Below are 21,868 nucleotides of genomic sequence, written 5' to 3' on the forward strand. Positions count from 1 at the left end.
CAACGTATTATTTACCCCCTGCCCCCCGTTTCTAATTGAATACACACCTCTCATTACCCTCAAACACACGCTAAATATACATTGAATCTCATGGATTGCACAGATGTCTTTTTATTTTTTTTGTTTCTCACACAAATGCACACACTTATTCACACAGACACTCGTGGCCTCTCAGCGTCGAGTGTTGCCACCTGTGTGGAGTGGACTAAGTGCGGCATTCCCCCCTGACAGCGAGATGTATGCAATTAAACCATATTTAAAGTCATTAGCCCGACTGAAGTGATAGCCAGCAGATGGTTACCATGCAGAAATATGCTCTTAATGAAGTTCCTCAGTCACTGTGGGTGTGTATGATTGCACTTGTGTGTATGTTTGTTTGGGTGTGTTGCTTTAAGACTCAGAGCAGCACTTGATTAGACAGTGGTTGGTCCTTCTCCTGTAGCATAGCAATTAGTACCCATTGTTGATTTATAATGATATGGTAGCACATGGTAAATTTCCCTCTTACTACTTATTCATCTCCATCTGTGTGGAAGCTAAAACAGGCCACAAGGAGGACATTTTAAGGATAAGGTGTGGATGTAAGCTGTCCGTATTAACATCAGCTGGTCACCAGAGAGATTCTCAAATAGTTAGTTTTCTTCTTGCCTCAAAAGTAAACCCCATGTGAAAATCAGGAAGGACCCCATGCGCATGTATAATTAGTGATTTAAGAAGCCTGTCCTTTTACAACATTCAACAGTTTAGAATACAAATGTAACAACACGACGTGACCCTCTAAGAAAAAGGGAAGCTAGCAAGCAAAGTTAGCACTTTTTTTATTTCAACACCTGCTGAGTCATTGGCAGCTCTCGCTCACTCAGTGCTGTGTTCGTCTCACATTATACAAAGAAGGGGGGCTAGCTAGCGTTAGCTGTCTCTCTGAGTGCAGATATAGTGATGGCAAATCACCAGACATTTAAAACTCACTGCAACAGGTAGCTCTGAAACCTCAGGACTCCATACGTTACCCTGTAATTCAAATCGTGACACATAAAGTAACGCACATCAAGATATGTAAAATTATCTGATAATTACATAACTTGTAAAGGAAATTCTTGTGAACTAGTCAACTTTTATTGAAGAAGGTTTCAGCAAACTAGATGTCATAAGCAGCAAGATTTAATAAGGGCCGGCTGGGGAGAAAATGGCAACAGCACTACATAGTGAGAACACAGTGTAGTATCAAACCAAACCTGAAGGATGCATCCTGGCAGGGAGTATTAATTCTTCCTAGACCTACAGAGATTCACTAAGGTTCCAAAGAAGGTTATTATTCACCCATCTATACATGTGTGAAGATTCTTTTGGATATTGGCTCAAAACTGTTATTACCGAAGTTAACATAAATCAGGGTGTGTGTCATCCACACCACATGCAAGACTTTCTTCAGAGCCAGTCAGTCCATCTGTATGAAACAAAATAAAGAGTATCTTGACCTTGGGTCCTAGGAGATGGACCGCTGAGTTCAGCCTTATCAAGGCAGCTGTGTCAGTCAATCAAACAGACAGACTGGAGGAACAGAGTTTCACTTATTGTGTTGGAGAGTCACGGGCTTTCACCTTTGGTATACTTTAGCTCAGAAATAACCTTGACCAGGGGAAACCTCGTGTGATATTACCCTTAAAGAAGGAATAGTCCTTCACATTACTGTTGTCAAAAACATTTGGGAATCTTCCCCATCCCTCGTGTTTAAGGTTTTTACAAACCACACCAGAACTTAAAAGCATATTTACCATCATTTGATTCTGACATCTTTTAGTTTTCAGTTCTTTAAATTTAATTTAGGACTCATGGCAAATATGAATTCAACAAATAGCTCCATCTATTTAAACAACATAGGCAGAATTCGGTGCTTTTGACTAGGTTCCCCCAGTACATTGGTATTTTTTAAAGAACTAACTAAAACAGAAAAACAGAAAAATGCATGGAATCATAGAACAAATAGATATGACCAAAAAATACCTCTGGGATCTGCAGGCACCCCAGTCAGTAGGATTAAGGTTAAATAAAACTGTAAGAAGACTCTTTTAGTCTAGCCAATGCTCCTCAGCATATACTCATTTCAATACAAGTTATGTGTAGCCAGGATACAGTATTGTTATTCTTTAGGGAAGCTTTCCTTTTAGCCTCAGGCAGTGAAGTACAGTAGGGGAGGTACATGGGATCTTGCCCCAGGCATCCCGTACAACTAGGGTGATGCACAGAATACTTACCATACACACACATTCACATAATACACACCATACATACATATGAACTGCGCTCTTTAAGACTGAAAGGCACACAAACTACATGCCATTCAATTAGTTCAAATATGAACAATTCTCCACTGACTGTTTTTTTTTCTCCTCTTTTTAATAATTCATTTTCTATTTTGCCTGCTCCCTTTTTTGTTCTATTTAAATGAGACATTTGTTATTGGTGATTTGAATTCAGCTTAATGTGCCTGACAGATGTTCTGCAGTTCAAACATTGGTTTTATTTTTATTTTTATTTTTTTATCAACATCTGATTGTTTTCACACGAGCAGACATAAACATACATTTTCCACCACATGAACCCACTGGTGCTCACATGCCGTCCTTTAGCTGTGAGCAACATTGTTGGAGAGTGTGTGTGTGTGTGTGTGTGTGTGAGAGAGTGTGTGTGTGAATGGGAGAGAAGGGTGAGTGATGAAAGGGGAGAGCTGATAGTGACGCTCCGTTGAATACAGATGAGAAAAAGGCAAGCTGAATTCTGATCAGGTCGGTTTCTCTCTTTCTTCCGCTCTCTCTCTCTCTCTCTCTCTCTCTTTCTCACTCTCCATCCCTCAGAGTGAAAATACTTCAGAGAAGTGCCTCTTTCTGAACCAACGGGGATGTCATTAGGTCAACCTTTCAAAGTCAAAGTCCAGGTCTTCTTCCCAGATGAGCGTCTATTGTAGTGTGTGTGTGTGTGTGTGTGGGGGGGGGGGGGTTAACTATAAAATTAACAAGCGGCTGGATTTTGATGATGGTTGTATAAAGCAGCATGTTAGAGGGAGTCTGATCATGAACTGAGAGTCCTGTTTTATGTTTGACGACACCGGAGGCTGAATTTGTTAGCATTTTTAGCAGCACTCGCTCACCGCCTGTGAATCGTTCAAATACTCCAACAGAGTTTTAACACTTTTCAAGGGCCCAAGGCTCATGAAAGCCAAGTCAACAAAATAATCACCGGCTAACCCAGCTAAAAGGAATGTTTTGAAATTTTAGTATATGTCATAACTGAGATTCGGCTGGGTTGACCTTTAAGTTATTCAGAAGACAGAGGTGAAACACAACTACAGCTTAATATGTAAACTCTGGCTAGTATTGCAGCTTGGAGCTTAATTAGTTGAAGAAAACTTGTACTTTTCCACTCTCTTTCTGAATACAAATGCCTTCTGTTGAGAAGTCATCAGGGTCGTCTCACCGGCTCATTAAAAACATGCGAGGAAGGGAAAAATTAATGGAGCCAAACACCTTCAATTTAATACTTAGGAGGGTAAAACACTACAAAGTGCCCCACTGTAGTGAATATACCCGCTTAAACTTTTGTGTAGTTTGACTTTCTCAGCAGTTGTAGAAAGATGAGGATGGAATGTGCACAAAAATGTTGAAGCACCCGCGATTCATTACAATTCCAACACACGCAATAACCGGTGTTAAAAAAAACCCACAAACTTTTTTCAACATTTCAGAAGGTAGCGATCTGATTAGGAGTCAGATGAGTGGAGACACCAGGAGACCCAACGTGATTTGTCCTTAGATGTGATTATCAACACCATTGATTGGTTGTAAACCCTGTTGTCACGGCAATGATTTCAGCCCTGATGATGAAAGCTCGCGGCACGCTGATCCATAGCATGCACGTCTACACTCTCTCTCTCACCCACTCACTCTATCACACACACACACACACACACACACACACACACACACAGGATCAGTCTGTCCCACTTCTAACCAGTCTCATTCCCCTTTGAGAGAGAGGCATTAGTTGGTGAGATTGAACTTGTGTATGTATTGTGTGTGTGTGTGTGTGTGTGTGTGTGTGTGTGTGTGTGTGTGTGTGTGTGTGTGTGTGTGTTACTGTTGTCTGTCGTCTGTCTCCTCACTTATATAATAATGTACAAAACAGGAATCTGGTGAAAGGCTTGAGCTCCACTGAATTGTACTTGACATTTTGTTCTTTCTTTCCTGTTTTTTTTTTTTTTTCTCCCATACCCTGCACCCTTCTCTTCTCTCACAGCTGTTATTAAAGCACTGGGTTAATAACACCTGAGTCACACTCAAACACATAGGAAGAGACAGAATGTAACTATGCCTGTCTGCTACAATAGCATTATACTTGTACATGCCAGACCAGAAGGGTATACTTTGACTTTGGATCCCAAATGCAACTACAGCTTGTGAAATTTTGTGCTGTTGTTGCATTTGAATAGTTTTAGGCTCTGTAGTTTTCAAATAGGAGTTATTTCTGGGCCCGGTAACATGTGATCTGTATCTGGATATGAAACGGTGTGAAATACATTCCAATTATACATTCAAATGTTGCCATTTTTACTGCAGAAGTGTACATATCAGTAGCTCTTGGTGACAAACAATAAACCATTAAATGTGTTTTATGCACTTCTCCTTGATTATTTAGTAAACGTAAAAAAATTTTGTTGAGTCTGATCCTGACCTAAATCCATGCTGCTGAGATTAACAATTACATTGTTGGGTTTTGTTTTGGCTCTGTAGCATTATCAAATACACCACTTACTGACTTCCCTTATCTTTACTTTTATTGTCCTTGTCCATGGAAAATTTATTGTCTTCTCAAATCAAAGATAGTCTTTTCTCCTGAACTCATTTCTGTTCTTTTTATCTCTGAAACTGATGTGCTCTGCTACTCACTGAACCATTTGTTCTTTCTTCCCCCCCCATCAGGGTCTGATGATCCTCCTGCAGAACCTTCCCACAATGCACTGGGGCAACGAGGAAGTGAGCGTACTGCTGGCCGAAGCCTACAGGTTGAAGTTTGCCTTCGCTGACGCGCCCAACCACTACAAGAGATGATAAGCGTGGCTCTCTACAGCTGCTCCCCTTCTCCTCCTATTTCTCCTTTCCTGTCCTACAGTCATCTACTGAACTCAGAGGCCTCTATTCCTACATGGAAGGACCTTCCCTTTTCTTAACCTCCTCTTCCCATATCGCCCAATGGGCCTTTCATTGACTACGAGATTTAAACCAACCAATGGCTGAGGACGTGCGGTGTAGCATTCTAACATGTTGATGTGGAACCTTTTTTAAAAAATGATTTTTCTCCAATCAGCTCTGAAATGTGCACTCCTTCAGTCCAATGCAGAACCCTCGTCATCATTGAAGACCACAACTCTTTTGGTTGGAGTTCGGTCCGCTCAAGCTGACGTCTCAAAGTATAACCTCAGGCCTGATGCAGGACCACTAGCTGTTGCTCAGCACCACCGGGGTTCTTTCCTGCTAATTGTTATTTCCAGTCCCATGACAATGCATTGTTTTTCGTTCCTGCAGGCAAAAATGTGACATTTTTTCCCCCCTAGTTTTGCCACCTTCACAAGACAAAGATGGCAAAAGGGCGCAGAGCTTAGCTGGTTTACATATCTGAGCCCCCTCTCCTGGTCACAACGCAACCTGAAGGAACATGACATCCCCTGTTCTATTTAGTTTTTTTCTGTCCTGCTTCTGCCAGGAGGGCGCTGTTCGTTTCCCTTCAAACACGCTACTACTTTACAGAGATTGTCAGTCTGTGAGGGGAATCATGTCTTGCTCCTTCCACAAACCCCCCCCCCCACCCCCATCCCGTTCTCCCACCCGCAATGCAACAGCGCAGCGTTTGAGTGTAAGACAAACAGTGGTAAGAGGCTGCAGTTCAGGAGAGGCACATCGTAAGAACGCTACTTATACCCACTCCTTACTCCCTGCTTAAATATAAACTCTACCCCCTCTGAATCCAGGACTACCTCAGGACACACATTAGCACACAAGTAATGAGAACTAGAAATCCACTCAGTAAGGCATGCACACATTAAGAACATACATTTGTACGTACCTGCACACATCAGAATAGTATGGATCAATATATAAATAAACGATTTGCACTTCCATTCAGAAATGGAATCATCCTCGTGGAAGCTAAATTTGGCATTATGGTTTTTGGAGATCCAAATGAACAATTTTGCCTTCATTGATATGTAGTTTCTTTGTTTTTTATTATTCCGTCTTCCGCTGTGTCTTCAGGGGTGCACAAAAAAAGAAAACAAGAAAAAACCTGTCCCAATTTTGTTGTCAGTGTAGGTGAAGAGAGTGGTTGAAATTCGGTCAGAATAGGCTTTAGGGGGAGTCACTCATTAGATAGTTTGGTGATTCCAACAGCAAGCACAAATGAAGTGTGAAGTGGAGTTGAACAGTTACAGATGGATCTGAAATTAAATGAAACACTTTGATTATACACTCTTCAAACAGCAGTTCCACCTCAAAACAACACGTTATGGTGAGAACACGAGCAAGGCAGTCTGTACTGGGGTCAACATTGAGTGATTCTTATAAATATGTCATCCACAAGGTTAAGTTTAATAACTATAAACATAGGAAAGCAGCAGGTGCATGGTCCTTTTTTGCAGCCTCTGTCTTTAAGGAATTATTGCACCTTTAAAAAGCAATTACACACGTTTAATCCATATTGGTTCCCTTAATTGAATCATGAGTAACCAGCTGCTGCAAAATCAGCAAAATAACGTCTGTGCCTGTGTGCACTTACAACTGTTCTAACTTTGTATTCTGCAACAGATAAATTGAAGACTGTGACATCCTCGGTACAAAGCACTCTGCACTTCAGAATACATCAGTCAAAATTATTTTCAAATAGTATTTTTAATTTCACTAGGGACAGATCTTTGCTGTAAACACAGATTCTGATGAAATAGAATAGAAGATAATCGTGGCTTTAACCCCCCTCCCCCCCCGGGACTGGGAGAAACTAGTCTGAGCTCCTCTCTAATGTGACGGAAACCTCACAGGCTTAACGTATGACAACTATTAAACTCACCCTTTAATGTAAAATACTTTTGCACATAGCGAGCAGCACATAAATGAACAAAAACAGCATCAACAGCTCATTTCTCTTGTGCACATGGTAATCACAATTGTACCGTTACAGTACTTTTGTCTTTTTCCTGTCTTACATTGCTCTGTTCAAATAGAGCACATGGGAAGTCTCTTACCCAAGCACCATATTGGTGTAATGTCGGGAGGGGTGGTGGGGGTGGGGTAATCAGACATTCATGACATAACACAAAGCTGTTAATGTTTGGAGCCTCCCGTTGCGACTCCGCCAGGATCCATTATTGTCACCCTAGCCCACAAAGACTGTGTGCGTAGGTGTGTGAAGGGGAGATGGAAGGAGAGAGGGATGGGGTTGTGTTTCTTTGGCAGTTTCAGCGCTTTTTCTGTGCGAGCTGTCAGTCTTTGATCACACATTGGGATTTGTTTTTTGTTTGGTTTTTTTTGGTTGCACAATCTGCACCAGTTTCACAAACCCCTCATCTCCCATGCTCTCTGACGAAGAAGAACTACACTTAATTTGAAAGTCTATAGCCTTTTTTCCTCTCTGTCTCGCTCTCTCTCTCTCTCTCTTTTTCTCCTTTTGTATGAGATATATTCTTTCAATCAGCATTTTAAAGATTTCTCTTTTTTTGGGGTTTTATTTTTTTATGCTGTTTACATGACGAGCCTATTAAGTTGTGCCTGACTCTGGAGACACGAGACAACATCCTACTTATGTTTTTGACCTCAAATGAAATTGAAAGGTTTTAGATTTCTGCAAGCAACAGACATTTTGAATTTGCTGTGAAAAGACAGATTTTTGTTTTGTTGTGTGCACATCTAGTTTTTGGGTGTGTTAGCTACCAACATGAACTGTTTAATAATACTGTGGGCATTTAGTAGTTCAGACTTGGCAATTGAGTGTTCGCTTAACCCCTCACCCTGACAGCCATTGTGCATTCAAGGGTTACCAAAAGCAACACGGCACAGCAGGCCGCTCCAGCTTTGGAGTTCTCTTGAAGCAGTGTGCATGGGTCTGTAGTAAGAGCTATTGTGGGCATCTAAAGAGTTTGGAGGCTGCTCTCTTTTTTTGTAGCCTCTCCCAAACTAAAAACACAAGAGGTGTAAGGATTGGACACTGTCATTAGCAGCAATCATTTGTCGTTATGTCCTGCTCTTTATTGAATTTGGGGACGTTTACACTTCAGCAACACTAACCAACGTTCCCATGTTGCTTTTAACATTACTAGAGAATTTTTTCTCTTGTAATGTTAAAAGTGACAACATACTATTTAAAAATACAAACGAGTATTTTAACAAAGCATTCAAACAGGCCTTGGTCTTACATTTATCAGACCTAGGATTAACTATCTAGTCCTCTATATGGAGCATCAAATGGTGAGGATGCTAACTTTTTGCCTGGGACCTGTTAGCTTTAGCCTCAGTCCTTTACAGCAATCTCATGTATAGAGCCATCAAGTGCATATTTAAGAGTCATCCAGAAACCGCATTTTTAATCAACTCATGGGGCTAACATTAACTTATTTAGCTAGCTAGCTACAGTTGCCATTTCAAACAGCAAATTTGATGGTCGCCAGCTAGAAATGAGAAGCTGCTTTTGTCTTCCACTGTCTGAAATCAAGGAACCAATGTTTCAGAAGTGACTAAGAAGTTGGAGTGATAAATCTGCCACTGTTATTTTAAACTGCACATGTGCCGATAATGGAATAGTAACAAAGGAGGATGGGGATTCACGAACAGTCAATGATTGTCCATTTATTAGCCAAAGCCCTACTTTTAAATACGTTATGTTGCCTTATTGCACACTTTCATATTGAACACTGGGGGGATGATGCCAGTGGTGACCAGGGATACCCCTCTCTTTTCATTGGAAGAGTTTATCTATGTTTGCTGTAATGTCATATGCAGTCATTTCAAGAACATCACCTTCACATGCTACCAATATCAAGTTAGCCTGCCTGTTGCCCAATGTCTCTCAGCACACACGCACGGTGGTATCTGCCTGGAGCCTTTTTTCTATTAGCCCACATACACACAGGCAAACTTCAGACACTCTCTGGAACTTCTTCAGGAGGGTATCCTTAAGTAACATTTTCAGCTGCTTTCATTTCTTTTAGAGTTTTAAATTAATTTTTTTTTCTCACTCTACTTTTCCAGCCATGAAAATATGTTTATGAAAACCAAACTGGAAAAAAAAACAACCATAATCCTCCCCCCTTGTCTTTTGCCTCTTGCATACTCAGAAAAATCTAATAATACTAGAGCGTGTGGGTGACAGGAGTAGTGTTTCTTGAATTTAAAAATGTGTACAGAGAAGATTTTGAAACAAAAATCTGTAAATAGAAAATGTAAATAAATCCTATATATGACAAATTGCTTTGAATAGGGCGTCTTGTGTTTGTGTGTTTTCTAGGACTGTGTGCACACTTGCGAGTACTGTTGAGTATGTGTGTGTGAGCAGAGAGAAATTACTGCATCTCTAAATATTCCATGTCCGATTGCAGTCTAACTCAATGTATGATGTATTTCAGAGCCTCGTATCTCCAGTGCCTCTCTGTCTGAACAGCCTAGAAACCTTGCAGCAACACATTTCTGCTGGCGTGGTCATCTGTCCCCCAGTGAGCCTAGAATGAAGTTCTTCGTTGTAATGAAAACACAGAAATAATGCAGATGCTTTCAATCAAACCTAGAATCCGTGCTCCTGCTTGTTGTATGTGTGTGTAATGAATACATGGGGTGCGCCTGCAATAGCCAGCGCTGCAAGCAGGCCATGGCGAACAGCTGCGCTAATGTGCGACGTGTAGCTAATTGTATCGGTTGTATTCATACACCGTTCCCATACACACAGTCTTACAGGTAAACACTTCTTGCTGATCCCTCTGGAGGAAATGGCAGCAATAGCTTGGTTAATGAGACTTTGTGCGCGTGTGTGTCTTTTTCAGAGCATGGGAAGGAAAGGAGAAGACAGAAAAGGAGCTAGGCTGCATTCACACAGCAGCCCACAGTAGAAGCTCCCTCGCTCTCGTTAGGCTGACTGATGTTCACACAGGCAGCCAATTATGGAGTGCCGGTCACTGAGGACTCCAGTCACTTCATGGTAAATTAAAAATACATTAAAACCAACAATGGTCGCAGGAAGGCGCCTGCTTGTGCACACGCACACACACATCAATCCTAATGTGTGATGAAAGACGAAAGATGTGCCAACAAAGAAGCAGCTGGCGCTCACTGTGAAGCAGAGGAGATATAGTGCAAATATTAGCAAAATCAACTTCTCCTTTAGTGTTTTCCACACTGCCATTTTCCTCTCTACATAGTGTGGCTATTTATTTGTACAGTATGTCACTATTATAGCATCAGCCTATACTGTTTACCTCCCCATGCCCTCATAACTCCCACAATTTACAGGCCTATAAACCACCACATGCCAGCGTGAGTCCTTTTCATCAGCGCTGGCAACATCCTGGGATCACTGAGGTACAAGTGTCGAGGCAGACTTCACGGCACTTTCGTGGGGTTTTAAGCCCCTGTCTGAAATCCATTTCCTGATTCAATTTTTGGAATAGAGGGGCCGCACAGCGACAGCATTATTGTCACAGTGAAGGATAACGCGCAGATTGAGGATGTCTCTGGAGAGGATTTTAGATGCACTGTGGAGGCACTGGCAACTGTGATGTAAATCAGTTTCAATTTGAAGTTTGTGCCGAGGCAGCAGGGGGATCCAAATATGTTGGGTGTGGGAATGGAAAATAATTTCTGGGCACTTAGGAGTGGCAAATTTCATGTTTTAAAGTTACAGCATATATACATTCGCCATCTTTATAAGAGTTTAATCTCACGTGATTCTCTGCTGCAACTTTTCTCAAAGCATGGACATCTGTCATTAATCTGTCTCCAGACTGTCTGTAAGGAACTACAGCTTTTAACTGCTTTACCTGGGTCCGTATTTATCAAGATTCTCAGTCAGAAATCAGTCCTACCTGGCCAGACTAGCACATGTTTGTTCGCACTTTAAGGATAAAGCACTTTATCCACATTCTGACCTTAGACTCCAATCACTGCTAAAATTAAGCAAAGCTCCAGAGGTGTCCCGACATGTTTGGTGCTGCCAGGAGGTGGTGTTCTGTCAGACACACAGGCATACATTCTGTTGGAGGAGAGACATTCATTGATGACTATGAGCCTATTAAAAGATACTGTTTTGGCAAAAATCACTTTTTACTTGTGTGGGATGCAAAGAGAGAGCACTTATTCAACAAAAACAAAGTTCTTTCAACCTGACAGCAACAAGAAAAATCCAGCTTTGCAACAGGAAGTGATATTGGCAGTAATAAAGTTATAACAAATCATGCTTCATTCATTTGTTCATTTACTTATTTATTCATTCATTCTCTTGTTTGGAATTACCAATAGAGGAGCTTTTTTTAAAGAGATATGTTCATATTGTTACGGTGTATATTTCCCAACATCGGCTGACATTTCAGCAGTGGTTCTCAAACTGGGAGCATAGAGCCACTGCAGGGTGAGCGTGGATGACCAGGGGGATAATATGGAGTGGAACCATAGCCTGTATATAAGAAGTGGACGTAGTCATCGTGACGTCACCCGTTGGTTTGTAGACTGCCGTTTTGAAGCCTCGAGTTTGGCCGATAGGGCACCGCCATGTTGAGTTTTTGCAACCAGCGGTAATGTTACCGGACGTGACCATATTTGGACGAGACAGTGGAGCTAACTAGCTTGCTTAGCTAGGTGCATCTGTAATTCACGTCATTTTAACAGGGCTGACAATTATGTCTAGCAGTCTTAAAACTAAATGTACTCACCAGAGACAGTGAACAGCCAACTCCTAATAAGCTTTTTCAACAGCGCTGGTTAAATTTACACAGTGCCATACGTACGAGTCACTCTCACCTGATTGACAGGTTGCCATGGTAATGACTTGTCAATCATAGATAATCACGCCCTGAAGCATACTCTGCTTTATGGTGTATTTTCCTCTAAATGGGATCATAATTTACTAAATGAACATCATGTTGTATTGAAGAAGACATGAAACTAGAGGTTGAGACCATAAACTCATCAGGAAAGTCTTTACTGAGGTAATAAATCAGCGAGTAGGGTCATTTTACCATTATTTCTAATGGAGCCGGCCTTCTTTTTGAGTCGCCCCCTGTTGGCTGTTGTAGAATGCAGGTTTAAGGGACTTCCGCACTGGCTTCGCGTCTTGAGTGGAATTAAGTTGGATGAGCACAATTTCTGTAGGGAAATTGAGTTTGCTGATGCCATCGTGCTGACCAGAATCACTACTTTTATTTTAATCAAATTCAACTAGGCTTCTTTTTTTTGTTTACATTATAAAACCTAGATATAGTAGTCATGTGTAATATCTGATTAGACACATAAAGTCTACACATAAAAAAGTAGTACCACTTTGTACTACTGTTTAATAATTCTAATGGCAGAAAACTACAACACATCATCATAATGTCTACTTTGCGCTGAGAGTGTCATAACACAGACATCACACTCTGCTGGGAGTAGTTCCTCTCTAGTGGTAGAATGTAACGGAGTACATTTACACAAGTACTGTACTTGTGTACAATTTTCAGGTACATAGACTTTACTCGAGTATTTCCATGTCATGCTGCTTTATATTTCTGCTCCATTACATTTCAGAGAGAAACAATGTACCTTGTACTCCTCTATATTTATCCGACGGCTATAGACAATAGTTACTCCTCAGATTAAGATGTTGCAAAACGTGTAACAAAACCTGACAAAATTTGTGATCTGTTTATAAAGTGTGATGCCGTGTTGTAAATTAAACTACCCAGAAGTATATAAAGTAGTTTAAATTCGCTCCACCTCACCTATAGCACCTATAACATTAATGTACTTGCATTAAAGTTAATGCAAACTATAACGCTAATATTTATGTAACATTACTTGAAATTTTGAATGCAGGACCTTTACTTGTCATTTAGCATGTATGAGGCGCTTGATAAAGATGGCCCTGGTCAGTCTACAGCGCTTAATGCAGAGATCAGGTGCTCCTGATATGTCACACTCTGCACCTGTCTTGTCGGCTGGGTCTGTCTTAACAATAGCAGTTTCTTTTTCTTTTTTTTTGGTTGTAATCTTTTGATTATCTGATACAGCTCAGCGGAGAAATCAGAACACCTGCACACTGACCGTGATAATCTTTCGGCTAAGAAACACATCAGGCGCAGCTAATCTTAGCTGAGAGATTATGGTGGTCGCTATGCAGGTGTTGTGGTCTACTTAACATGCTCTTAAATGCTGGCTCTGACTGGTGAGTTTGATGTTGGATTTATAAGTTACTCTGGCTGGGAAAAAATGCCATCATGTGGAATTCATGCCAGAAAATAAAAAAAGCTTGATGAGCTGCTGGAATTCAAGAGGAGACCAGTGAATTCTGGATGAATTCTTAAGTGGACGTCACCACAACTGATCATTGCAGTGTGAAAAAAAAAGACTAATAATCACTGGATTTACAACATTTTAATACTTTAAGAGACGTGCTTTATTTCAGTCAGTTGGTGAAATAGTAAAAGTAGCTTAGCAACACTGGGATTTATCTGCTGCCTGACACTTAGCAACTGAAAAAGTTCCATTCCCTGCTCTCAAGACATGGAACAGTGTGTTCTTCACAGATTAAATCCGAGGGCTATTTAAAGCACACACTTCATTTGAACTCTTGCAACAAAGAACTGATCTGTCCTTTAATTTCTTCAGGCATATTTTCAAATATCAGTGTCTGATGATTTGAATCAAGAACTTTGTACTGACAATTATGGAGCTGAGCAGTTCTGAACTTCGACATCTATTTAACCTTTTAGCAGGTGAGAGCTTCTCTCTGTCGTTAGGATTTACACAGTCACTCAAGTCAAACTTCACACAGTTAATGCATGACTCGAGACTCAGGGGACTTGCGTATATTTACTAGATGAGAAAACTAAACTCGCCAAATTAACTGTGACTGCTGCTTACTCATCCCATCAAACTGAACTTCAACGGAACGGAGCTCCCATCAGATCTACTATATGTCTTCCCATCATCACTGACAGCGTCATGGTGACCAAGATCGACAAGACTTTATACATGCGTCACTCTGAATCCATCTCCAGACCATCGCCACAGCAATGCCGTGTTCAGACAAACATTAGCACCGCATGAGAAAACTCAGCCCCTCCATGCATGAGACACTGTATTGAGCATGGTTCTACTATTCCTCACTGGAATATTGAAAGCTGCGCCGCTGAATCTGTCTATGTTCAGTTGATTAGACCTGTTTATTGAAGAATAGCAGTGCAATTAAGCTTCACTAACTTGGTGACCAACACATTGAGTTTCCTTCAACCTCTTCACAATAAAAGCATTCAACCGGTTTGCCAGTGGGATGCTTTTAATGTGAACAGCAACTGCAGAAAATGTTTGCATCAGCTGTAATTTAACACAGCTGTGATACGGCTGAAAGAGGCCAATAAACAATAAAATATGACTGATATGCAAAAATAAAGACACAACCACAGAAGGAAGCTCCAAACCACAGAGATTCGCGTAGAAGCAGAAGTACAGTAAGAGAAAACAGAGGCTTTCGCTCTACTTTCCAGTACTGACACGCTTGAGTTTAGCTGCTGAGGACACAGCTAAAGGTAGGTCACTGATTAGCCGTGGTCGGCTCTGCTACCAATCAGGACCGGCTGTTGTGGAAATGCATGTCGTCACGCTGTGGCTAAAGCATATCCACCTTGGAGGAACCGTAAAAGCAAGCTAAAGTTATTAAGTTAAGTTTTTTTTTTTTTAGCCCAATCACAATTTGGGTACCAGTTAAGTCCTTAAGTGTGTATTGATTAGTTGGTCTCATTTGCTTTTGCAACTTTATTAACAATGTACAAGAATCAGCCTTCAGTCTTATAGATGTCCACCAGTACAGCCCTTTGCATTTGTTAGTGCAGCGCTGTTTTGAATCGGAACACTAAGAAGATCATATATAAACGCATCTAAATTTATGCCAAATCATCAAATTGTGATCTTTTCTGAAAGGCTGTCCAAAGTGTGTACATTTAAAGACTGGCTTTGCAGAACGGGTAGAGCAAACTGAGCTTTTTCAGAGATCTTTCACAAATGCGGCCAGCATAGTTCTGTTTATGGGCAATGGTAATAAGCCACCTTATGTTCCCTCTGCCTCTAATCATGTATTCTGTTTATATTTAGCACATCAAACAGTTATCAATTACAGTATGTTTTGTTGGTGGACATTTGCGAGTCGCTCATGAGTGCAACACGAGAGATGACTCAGTAAAACAGACTTTTGCCTTTTCACACCAATACAGATGTTCACCCTCTGTCTTGAAAAATAAATTCATCCACTCTAACAAGTGCAGGAAGCACCACCATGGATTACTTGTCTGGTACAGTGATGATATAGCCAGAGCGGCATTCTCAGCGGCTGCAGGTCTGTGATGCATGTTTTTTTTCCCCCTGAAAATTCAGCAAGCAGTAAGCTGACTGATGATGAGTCATGCTTTGACATCTCTGGAAGCTCCAAACAGACGGGTAACCCATACTGCAACATGCCCCAACTGTGTCCCATCATGCCTCTCAATGTGTTCCTGTCTAATGTGCCTTCTACAGACTGCAAATGTATTTCACATAGTAGTCTGGCAGTGAAGGAGACTGAGCAGTTTTACACAAGAAATGTGATGAAACTAAACATCATGTGTCTCATTTGTTGAATGCTGATATCATTAGCTGCTGCACTGCTATTGCCTTTCAAAAAGGATTTTAGAGCAGTGAAACCCAATCATGGTTCGGCTACTTTCATCCCAGAGGTTACTTTCATAGTTTGCTGGGAGTACATGAAAAGATTGTAGAATTGCTCAACTGATTTGAAAAATATAAATCAACATATTGAATCAGCTCTGAACACCACATGTTGCCACTGAGAATGCGTGGAAACTAGTTAGCAAACCGGCCGTGGGATGTGACTGCAGCTAAAAGTAATGAATTAGCAGTTAAATAGTTAGCTGAAAGTAACGGACACATGGTTGAAATAGCTAGCTGAAAGAAATGTACAAATTGTTAAAATAATCAGCTTAAAATAATGAATTAACAGTTCAAATAGGTAGCCAGAAGCAATGTATAAATGCTTGAAATAGATTGCTAAAAGTGGATAAATAGTGGAAACAGTTGAAATGGTTAGCGTAACATGATAAATACATGGTTGACATATAGTAAGCACTGGTCAGATATACTTACTATACTATTTAAAGTAATGGGAACATGGTTGAAATACTTACCTAAAAGTACTGAATGAACAGTTCAGGTAGCTGTAAGTAATGCATACATATGGCTAACGCGGTGAAGTAATTTCCAGCACGGCAATATGTTGGGGCCATAGACTGTATATAAAAAGGTTGGGGCTCAACAGGTATGATCGCATTTTTCATCAATTAAGTAATTTTGCGCCATATAGCAGAGTAAGTGTGTCTGTATCTGTCACCTCACTGCACAGCGAGCCGCTAACAGCAGCTTTATGGTCTGAGCAAGCTAGCTGCTGCGTGCTAGTCAACAACATTGCAAAGCAAGCTTATTTTTGTAGTTTGACCGTGTCTTCTTCAGATTAAGCTATATCATTACCGTCAGGGCATGTCTATCAAGTCAATTTACATACCGCAGCAACGCACACACGCGGAATGGCTGTCCACAATTAACCACTGTGCTGTAGTAACGTTATAACTACATTTCCACAGAAAACAACATGAAAAACTGCTGCAGGCTTCCGACACATTACGCTCCTTAGTTAGTGAGATTCAAATGAGGCTTACTGTCCACAGTTTCTCTGGACTGTCCCTCAGGAACACAACGTTAGTCCAACATCGCCGAGCGTGCTAGCCACATTAGCCGCGCAATATGCTAACACCAAGTTAGCTAACCTTTAAAATAAACAGTAAAACAACACAAAACACGGCAACACTTGAAGCTTCAGAGTTTGAAGTCGGGTCACGTACAGCCCATGGCGATCCATCCTTGAACCATTACAGAGCTCGTTACAGTTGTGGAACTTTTGAAGCACTCATTGATTAATTAAACAAGCCCTTAAGTGTACAGTATGAACATTTCGTTTGTTGCGGTGCATGCCATCCTCTGCGGTAGGCTTGACCAAAAACGCGGTATTTCAATTTTGCAGTTATCGTGACAGCCTTATGCATACGTAGTTAAAATAGATTATGGATAAATAGTTAAAATAGATAGCTAAAAGTCGATAAATGAATAATTAAAAGTAATAGTGAAACAAATGAAATAGTTAAGCAATGGATAAATGTCCAGCTTCTGCCACTCCAAGTAGTGAAAATGCAAACTTAACCAAACTGATCTGAACACTGACATTTTGAATGTATGAAAAAAATAATTGGAAAATTATCCACTCTTAAAGAATTCAGAGTTAAATAACCAGTTGAAAATCATTTGAAACGAACACATTTGGAACATGACGATGGGCGTTGGTGAAGGGGTGCTTGAGTTCAGGGATGGCTAAGGCTGTGGGGGTACATTAGACAAAAAAAAGGTTGTGAACAAGTATTTGAGAGAGTGCATTTACCAGTTTTTTGGTGAGAAATGAACACAGGTAAGCAATCTTCCCAAAATAATTCCAGCTTTTTGCAATGAAGCCCTTCAACTGGATAAGCTACCTAGATTTACAGCACCTACAGTAAAAGTTGCTCTCATCCCTTCGATGCTGTGGTGGCTGTTCCGAGGTGATTGGGTGAGAGCGACTTCGAGCAGGAAAATGTAGCATTTGAGTCCCCCATCAATTTAAAAACTGCAATATGAATGTCTTAACCCTCATACGTTGGGGTGTGTGTGTGTGTGTTGTGTGCAAGAGTGTGGATGTGGATGTGTGTACCCCCTCTATCAGAGTTAGACCACCAAGCTGCTGTGTTAGCTAAAATAGCAGCCAACCCCTGGCCTAAGCCTAAGTGACTCTGTAGCGATAAAGACAGAGTGGTTAGCAATGACACACTCAGGATATGTAATTAACTGGTGTGTGTGTGTGTGTGTGTGCTACTGTTACTCGTGCTTTTCATTTGGCAGCTTTACCAATTCAATCCTACCAACTGGTCAGTAGATTAATTCACACACGCTAATGGGAAATACTCTTATTGGCCTTTGTTGAATTAGTTCAACTTCCTCACCGCTGTGCTCTTGCACTCAAGATAACCAGGGTTTAACATAGTGTGTGGATACATTTGTATGCACCCATATACTGTATGTGCATCGATGCATTTGTTTATATTGGTATCTGTGCTCAAATGTGAGTGTTTGTCTAATGCGTGTGTGTGTGTGTGTGTGAATGTTTGTTAAAAGGAAAGAGAGAGACAAAGAGGGTTATTCTGAAGGCATGCTGTATTTCTTTTTTTATGTTGCAAATGTTTTATGGGTCTGTGTTTATGTACATGTTAGGTGGTTCGATACAGTACATAAACATTGTGTAATAATACACCTTATGATTAGGGTAGGATTTCTTGTTACATTTGTAATACCCAGTTTTGCAGAACAGAATAACTGATGTTGACCTTGTCTTCCCGGTGACCCCCCTGCAGTGCATTCTGTTTGGACTATGGCTCCGTCATGTCTCTGTTGAAGGTTAAATGTGCACTGGAAGCTTTTCAGAAATTGTGTTTCTTTTAAGCACTCAGCCTTCAGCAGCTACATTTCAAATATGTTTTTGTGTAGTTTTTGTTTGTGTATTGCAAGCATTTGGACTACACGTTTACAGCTCACTGATTGATGAAATGCATATACTTGTATATTATATATATATATATTTATTTCTAAAATGAGCCATATTACATAATGAATACTTTGACTTTTGGAACTTTAAATAAAGTTTGATGCTAATACTTTTGTATTACACTGTAGAATTGTTAATTCACTTAAGTAAAGATTTTAATACTTTTTTTCTCCTCTGACTGTCAATACATACAAGCAGTTATATATATTCATGAGTGAATTTCACGCTCCAGAGATGCAAACTAGTCCAGGAAAATTAGACCTGGTGTGCAAAAATAGCAAAGTGTGGTGTGTTAGTCGCTGTGCTAACATCTCCATTCGCTGCGATGAAGCTGGAAGACAACTCATCAACATTAGACTCTATATTTATGAATCATCACGTGGTAATGTTTCTGTATTTAAGCAAAGCTTCCACCTGTGTGTTGGTTGTATAACTTCCATCACATGACTTTGCTTTGACAGATTTTAAAAATGTCAAACTAGAGCCACATCTGGAGAGGACTTTAACCTGCTGTGTCATTATTCTACATGTTTGTTTTTAACGTTCTGTCCTGAATACACGAGCTCACGGACATGTTCACTTTATCTCCCTCCAACCCAACACCTCCAGTGCCAGCACACTCGCATACATTCGCCCTGCTATACTTGTGTGGATGTAAAATCATGGACATAAAATCTAAAATGAACCTAAAGAAAGTTCTAACCTTCAACCCTAAAAGGTCAATGTATCAGGCGAAATGTCCTCACTGTCACAGAGCCTGAGCACACAGTCCCTCCTAGCCTCACTTTGATGGAACATGTGGAGACAAATTATGCAAAATCCGAACAAAACAAACATCTGGACCAATTGCAAAGAGACTTGAGTGATAAACATGTTTTATTTCGACCGCTTTTAGATATACGTGTGTAGTAACGCAGGTGATTCTGCAGACAGAAACATGAAACAAAAAATACAGTGCTGCGTAATCAGTGGTAAAACAAGCTTCCTGATTACACTGGTGAGAGTAATGCTTACATGAAATGTTACCTTAGCTTGCTCATGCTCAAGGAAATCAAATGCCCGTTGTGTAGTCCTACCTCACAGAGTGCAGTGGTTTTCACAGAGGTCCGACTGGCCTGTGCAGACCAGGGATGTGTGCACAATGACAGACATGCAAGCAGAGACGCAAATCCAACAGCTGTCAAAAACAAACACACACACAAACTGCTGTTTGACTGTGCATCTCTCTGTATTTGTTTTTTACTCAAACAGCCTGTTTACTTGTCTACCAGGCTAGCAGGGCCATTAGAGGGCAGTGGTTGTGGTTGCTGCTTCACCCCCTCTCTTATTCTACTCCCACTGGACCACTGTGAAGAGAAGATGGACAAAAGAGGACTAATCTAGATCAGCCTTCAAAAGACTGAGCTTAACCATTATTTGAGCACTTGTTGGGATTATGGACCACCTCGGCTGGATTTATACTGAGCGAAGCACCAGACAGCTCTACGGGCAGAAAATAAATGTCATTTATCATCAGCTGGACTTGACTGAGGACGGCCGTGTAGCGGAGGGTCGTGTCATTTGACACCTGAAGCCCACACCAAAAGCATCACACAAAGAGAAAAAGTAAGGTACAATACTAGTGTATTATACATAATGCACACAAAGAGTGACCTAGCCTATTACACTTAAAGTGACACTACTAAGTCCCAGTATCTCCTCTCCACCCCTTTCCTCATTATTCTTCCTTCACTCTCCTCTTTTCCTTTTCTTCCTCCTCCTCTCTCTCTCGTGCATCAGTGAATCACAAAGGCTTTTGGAGGGCTTGTTACTCGAGCTGCCTTCTTAGCAGTTCTGATTAATCTTCATTTTAATTTCAGACGAAGCCTAAACTGCTGCATTTCATGGAGGTGCTGGTTTTATGGATTGGCTGGGATTTTCGAGATTGTCCTGACCGACGTGACTGTGTGAGAGAAGAAGCCTCGAGCTTCGAGATTTGAGCAGAGGGAAAGAGAATGTGCTATTTATTTGTAGATAACACTATTTCAGGGTTGTTTGCCACAGAATAAAAGGAATATAATATAGCTATATATAGAATTGATTGCCTATATAGCTGATCGTAAACTTAACTTTAAGAATGTAGTGGCCAGATGTGGCAAGAACAGAGTACAATAGAAGTGTCCAGCCAAATGATCAATGTGGCTCAAAATATATTAGCCTAGTAGCCCAGGTTCATGGAGTGTTTGGCATTGTGCTGGAGTCAGCTATTTATAGTTCAGGCCTCCTCTTAAACTCCGTTTAGAGCTCAAGGTCACTGACCATTTTCCTTCAACCGGCTCTTTTTAAAAGAAAAGAAAAGAAAGCTCACCTTGATATACTTCTAGGAGGCTGACAATAGAGATGTACACTGACTCAAAAAAGGGCTATTTTTTATGTTTCTGAATTTTCTCTTGTCTTGAAACTGCTTGCCAAAGTGGAAGAGACAGTCAGATTCAGATCCAACTCTCTTTAAAGTTTCTTAGTCATGTTTGTCCCGAAAAATTAGTTATTATTAGAGTTATAGCCTAATAAAACATTAAATAGCATATTGATCGTTGTGGCTGCAGGGGCTGCAGGGTATCGTGAACACTGCGTCAACAGCGTTGTTATTGCCACAAAGTAAATGTGTGTGTGTGTGTGTGTGCTCTTTTTTGTTTTCTAGTGTAGATAGAGGAAGTTACAGTCACAAGGACAGGTGAAGTGTAGCCAGCGGACAGTATCACTTAACTAAAGGCAATCCATCTCCTTTGTAGCTTCCATGTTATCCTTATGCGAATGAAAGCAGAACAAGCTAGTTCGCTAACATTTGCAAGCTAGCTGCTCTGGGTATTTTTGGACATGTTTCTAGAATTTTACTCACAAGGAGAAGGTATTTAATGAACTGAAGAAGAAGCTTTTTATA

At 40.7% G+C, this 21,868-nt stretch overlaps 1 protein-coding gene across 3 annotated transcripts in view; it reads left to right on the top strand.

Moving 5' to 3' along the window:
• tbc1d22a (TBC1 domain family, member 22a) overlaps positions 1 to 9,506 on the top strand; it is a 155,595-nt gene extending 146,089 nt beyond the window's left edge. For all 3 annotated transcript variants that reach the window (XM_038738352.1, XM_038738354.1, XM_038738353.1), the window contains one exon: positions 4,977 to 9,506. In XM_038738352.1, coding sequence (XP_038594280.1) covers positions 4,977 to 5,105 — 129 coding nt within the window. In that variant the 3' untranslated portion in view covers positions 5,106 to 9,506. The remainder of the gene's footprint in view (positions 1 to 4,976) is intronic.
• The last annotated feature ends 12,362 nt before the right edge of the window (positions 9,507 to 21,868 follow it).

This window comes from Micropterus salmoides, unplaced genomic scaffold, assembly GCF_014851395.1.
Source record: "Micropterus salmoides isolate LMB-PRFRI ecotype aquatic unplaced genomic scaffold, ASM1485139v1 Ms_hic_scaffold_23, whole genome shotgun sequence".
In the NCBI taxonomy this organism is placed as follows: domain Eukaryota; kingdom Metazoa; phylum Chordata; class Actinopteri; order Centrarchiformes; family Centrarchidae; genus Micropterus; species Micropterus salmoides.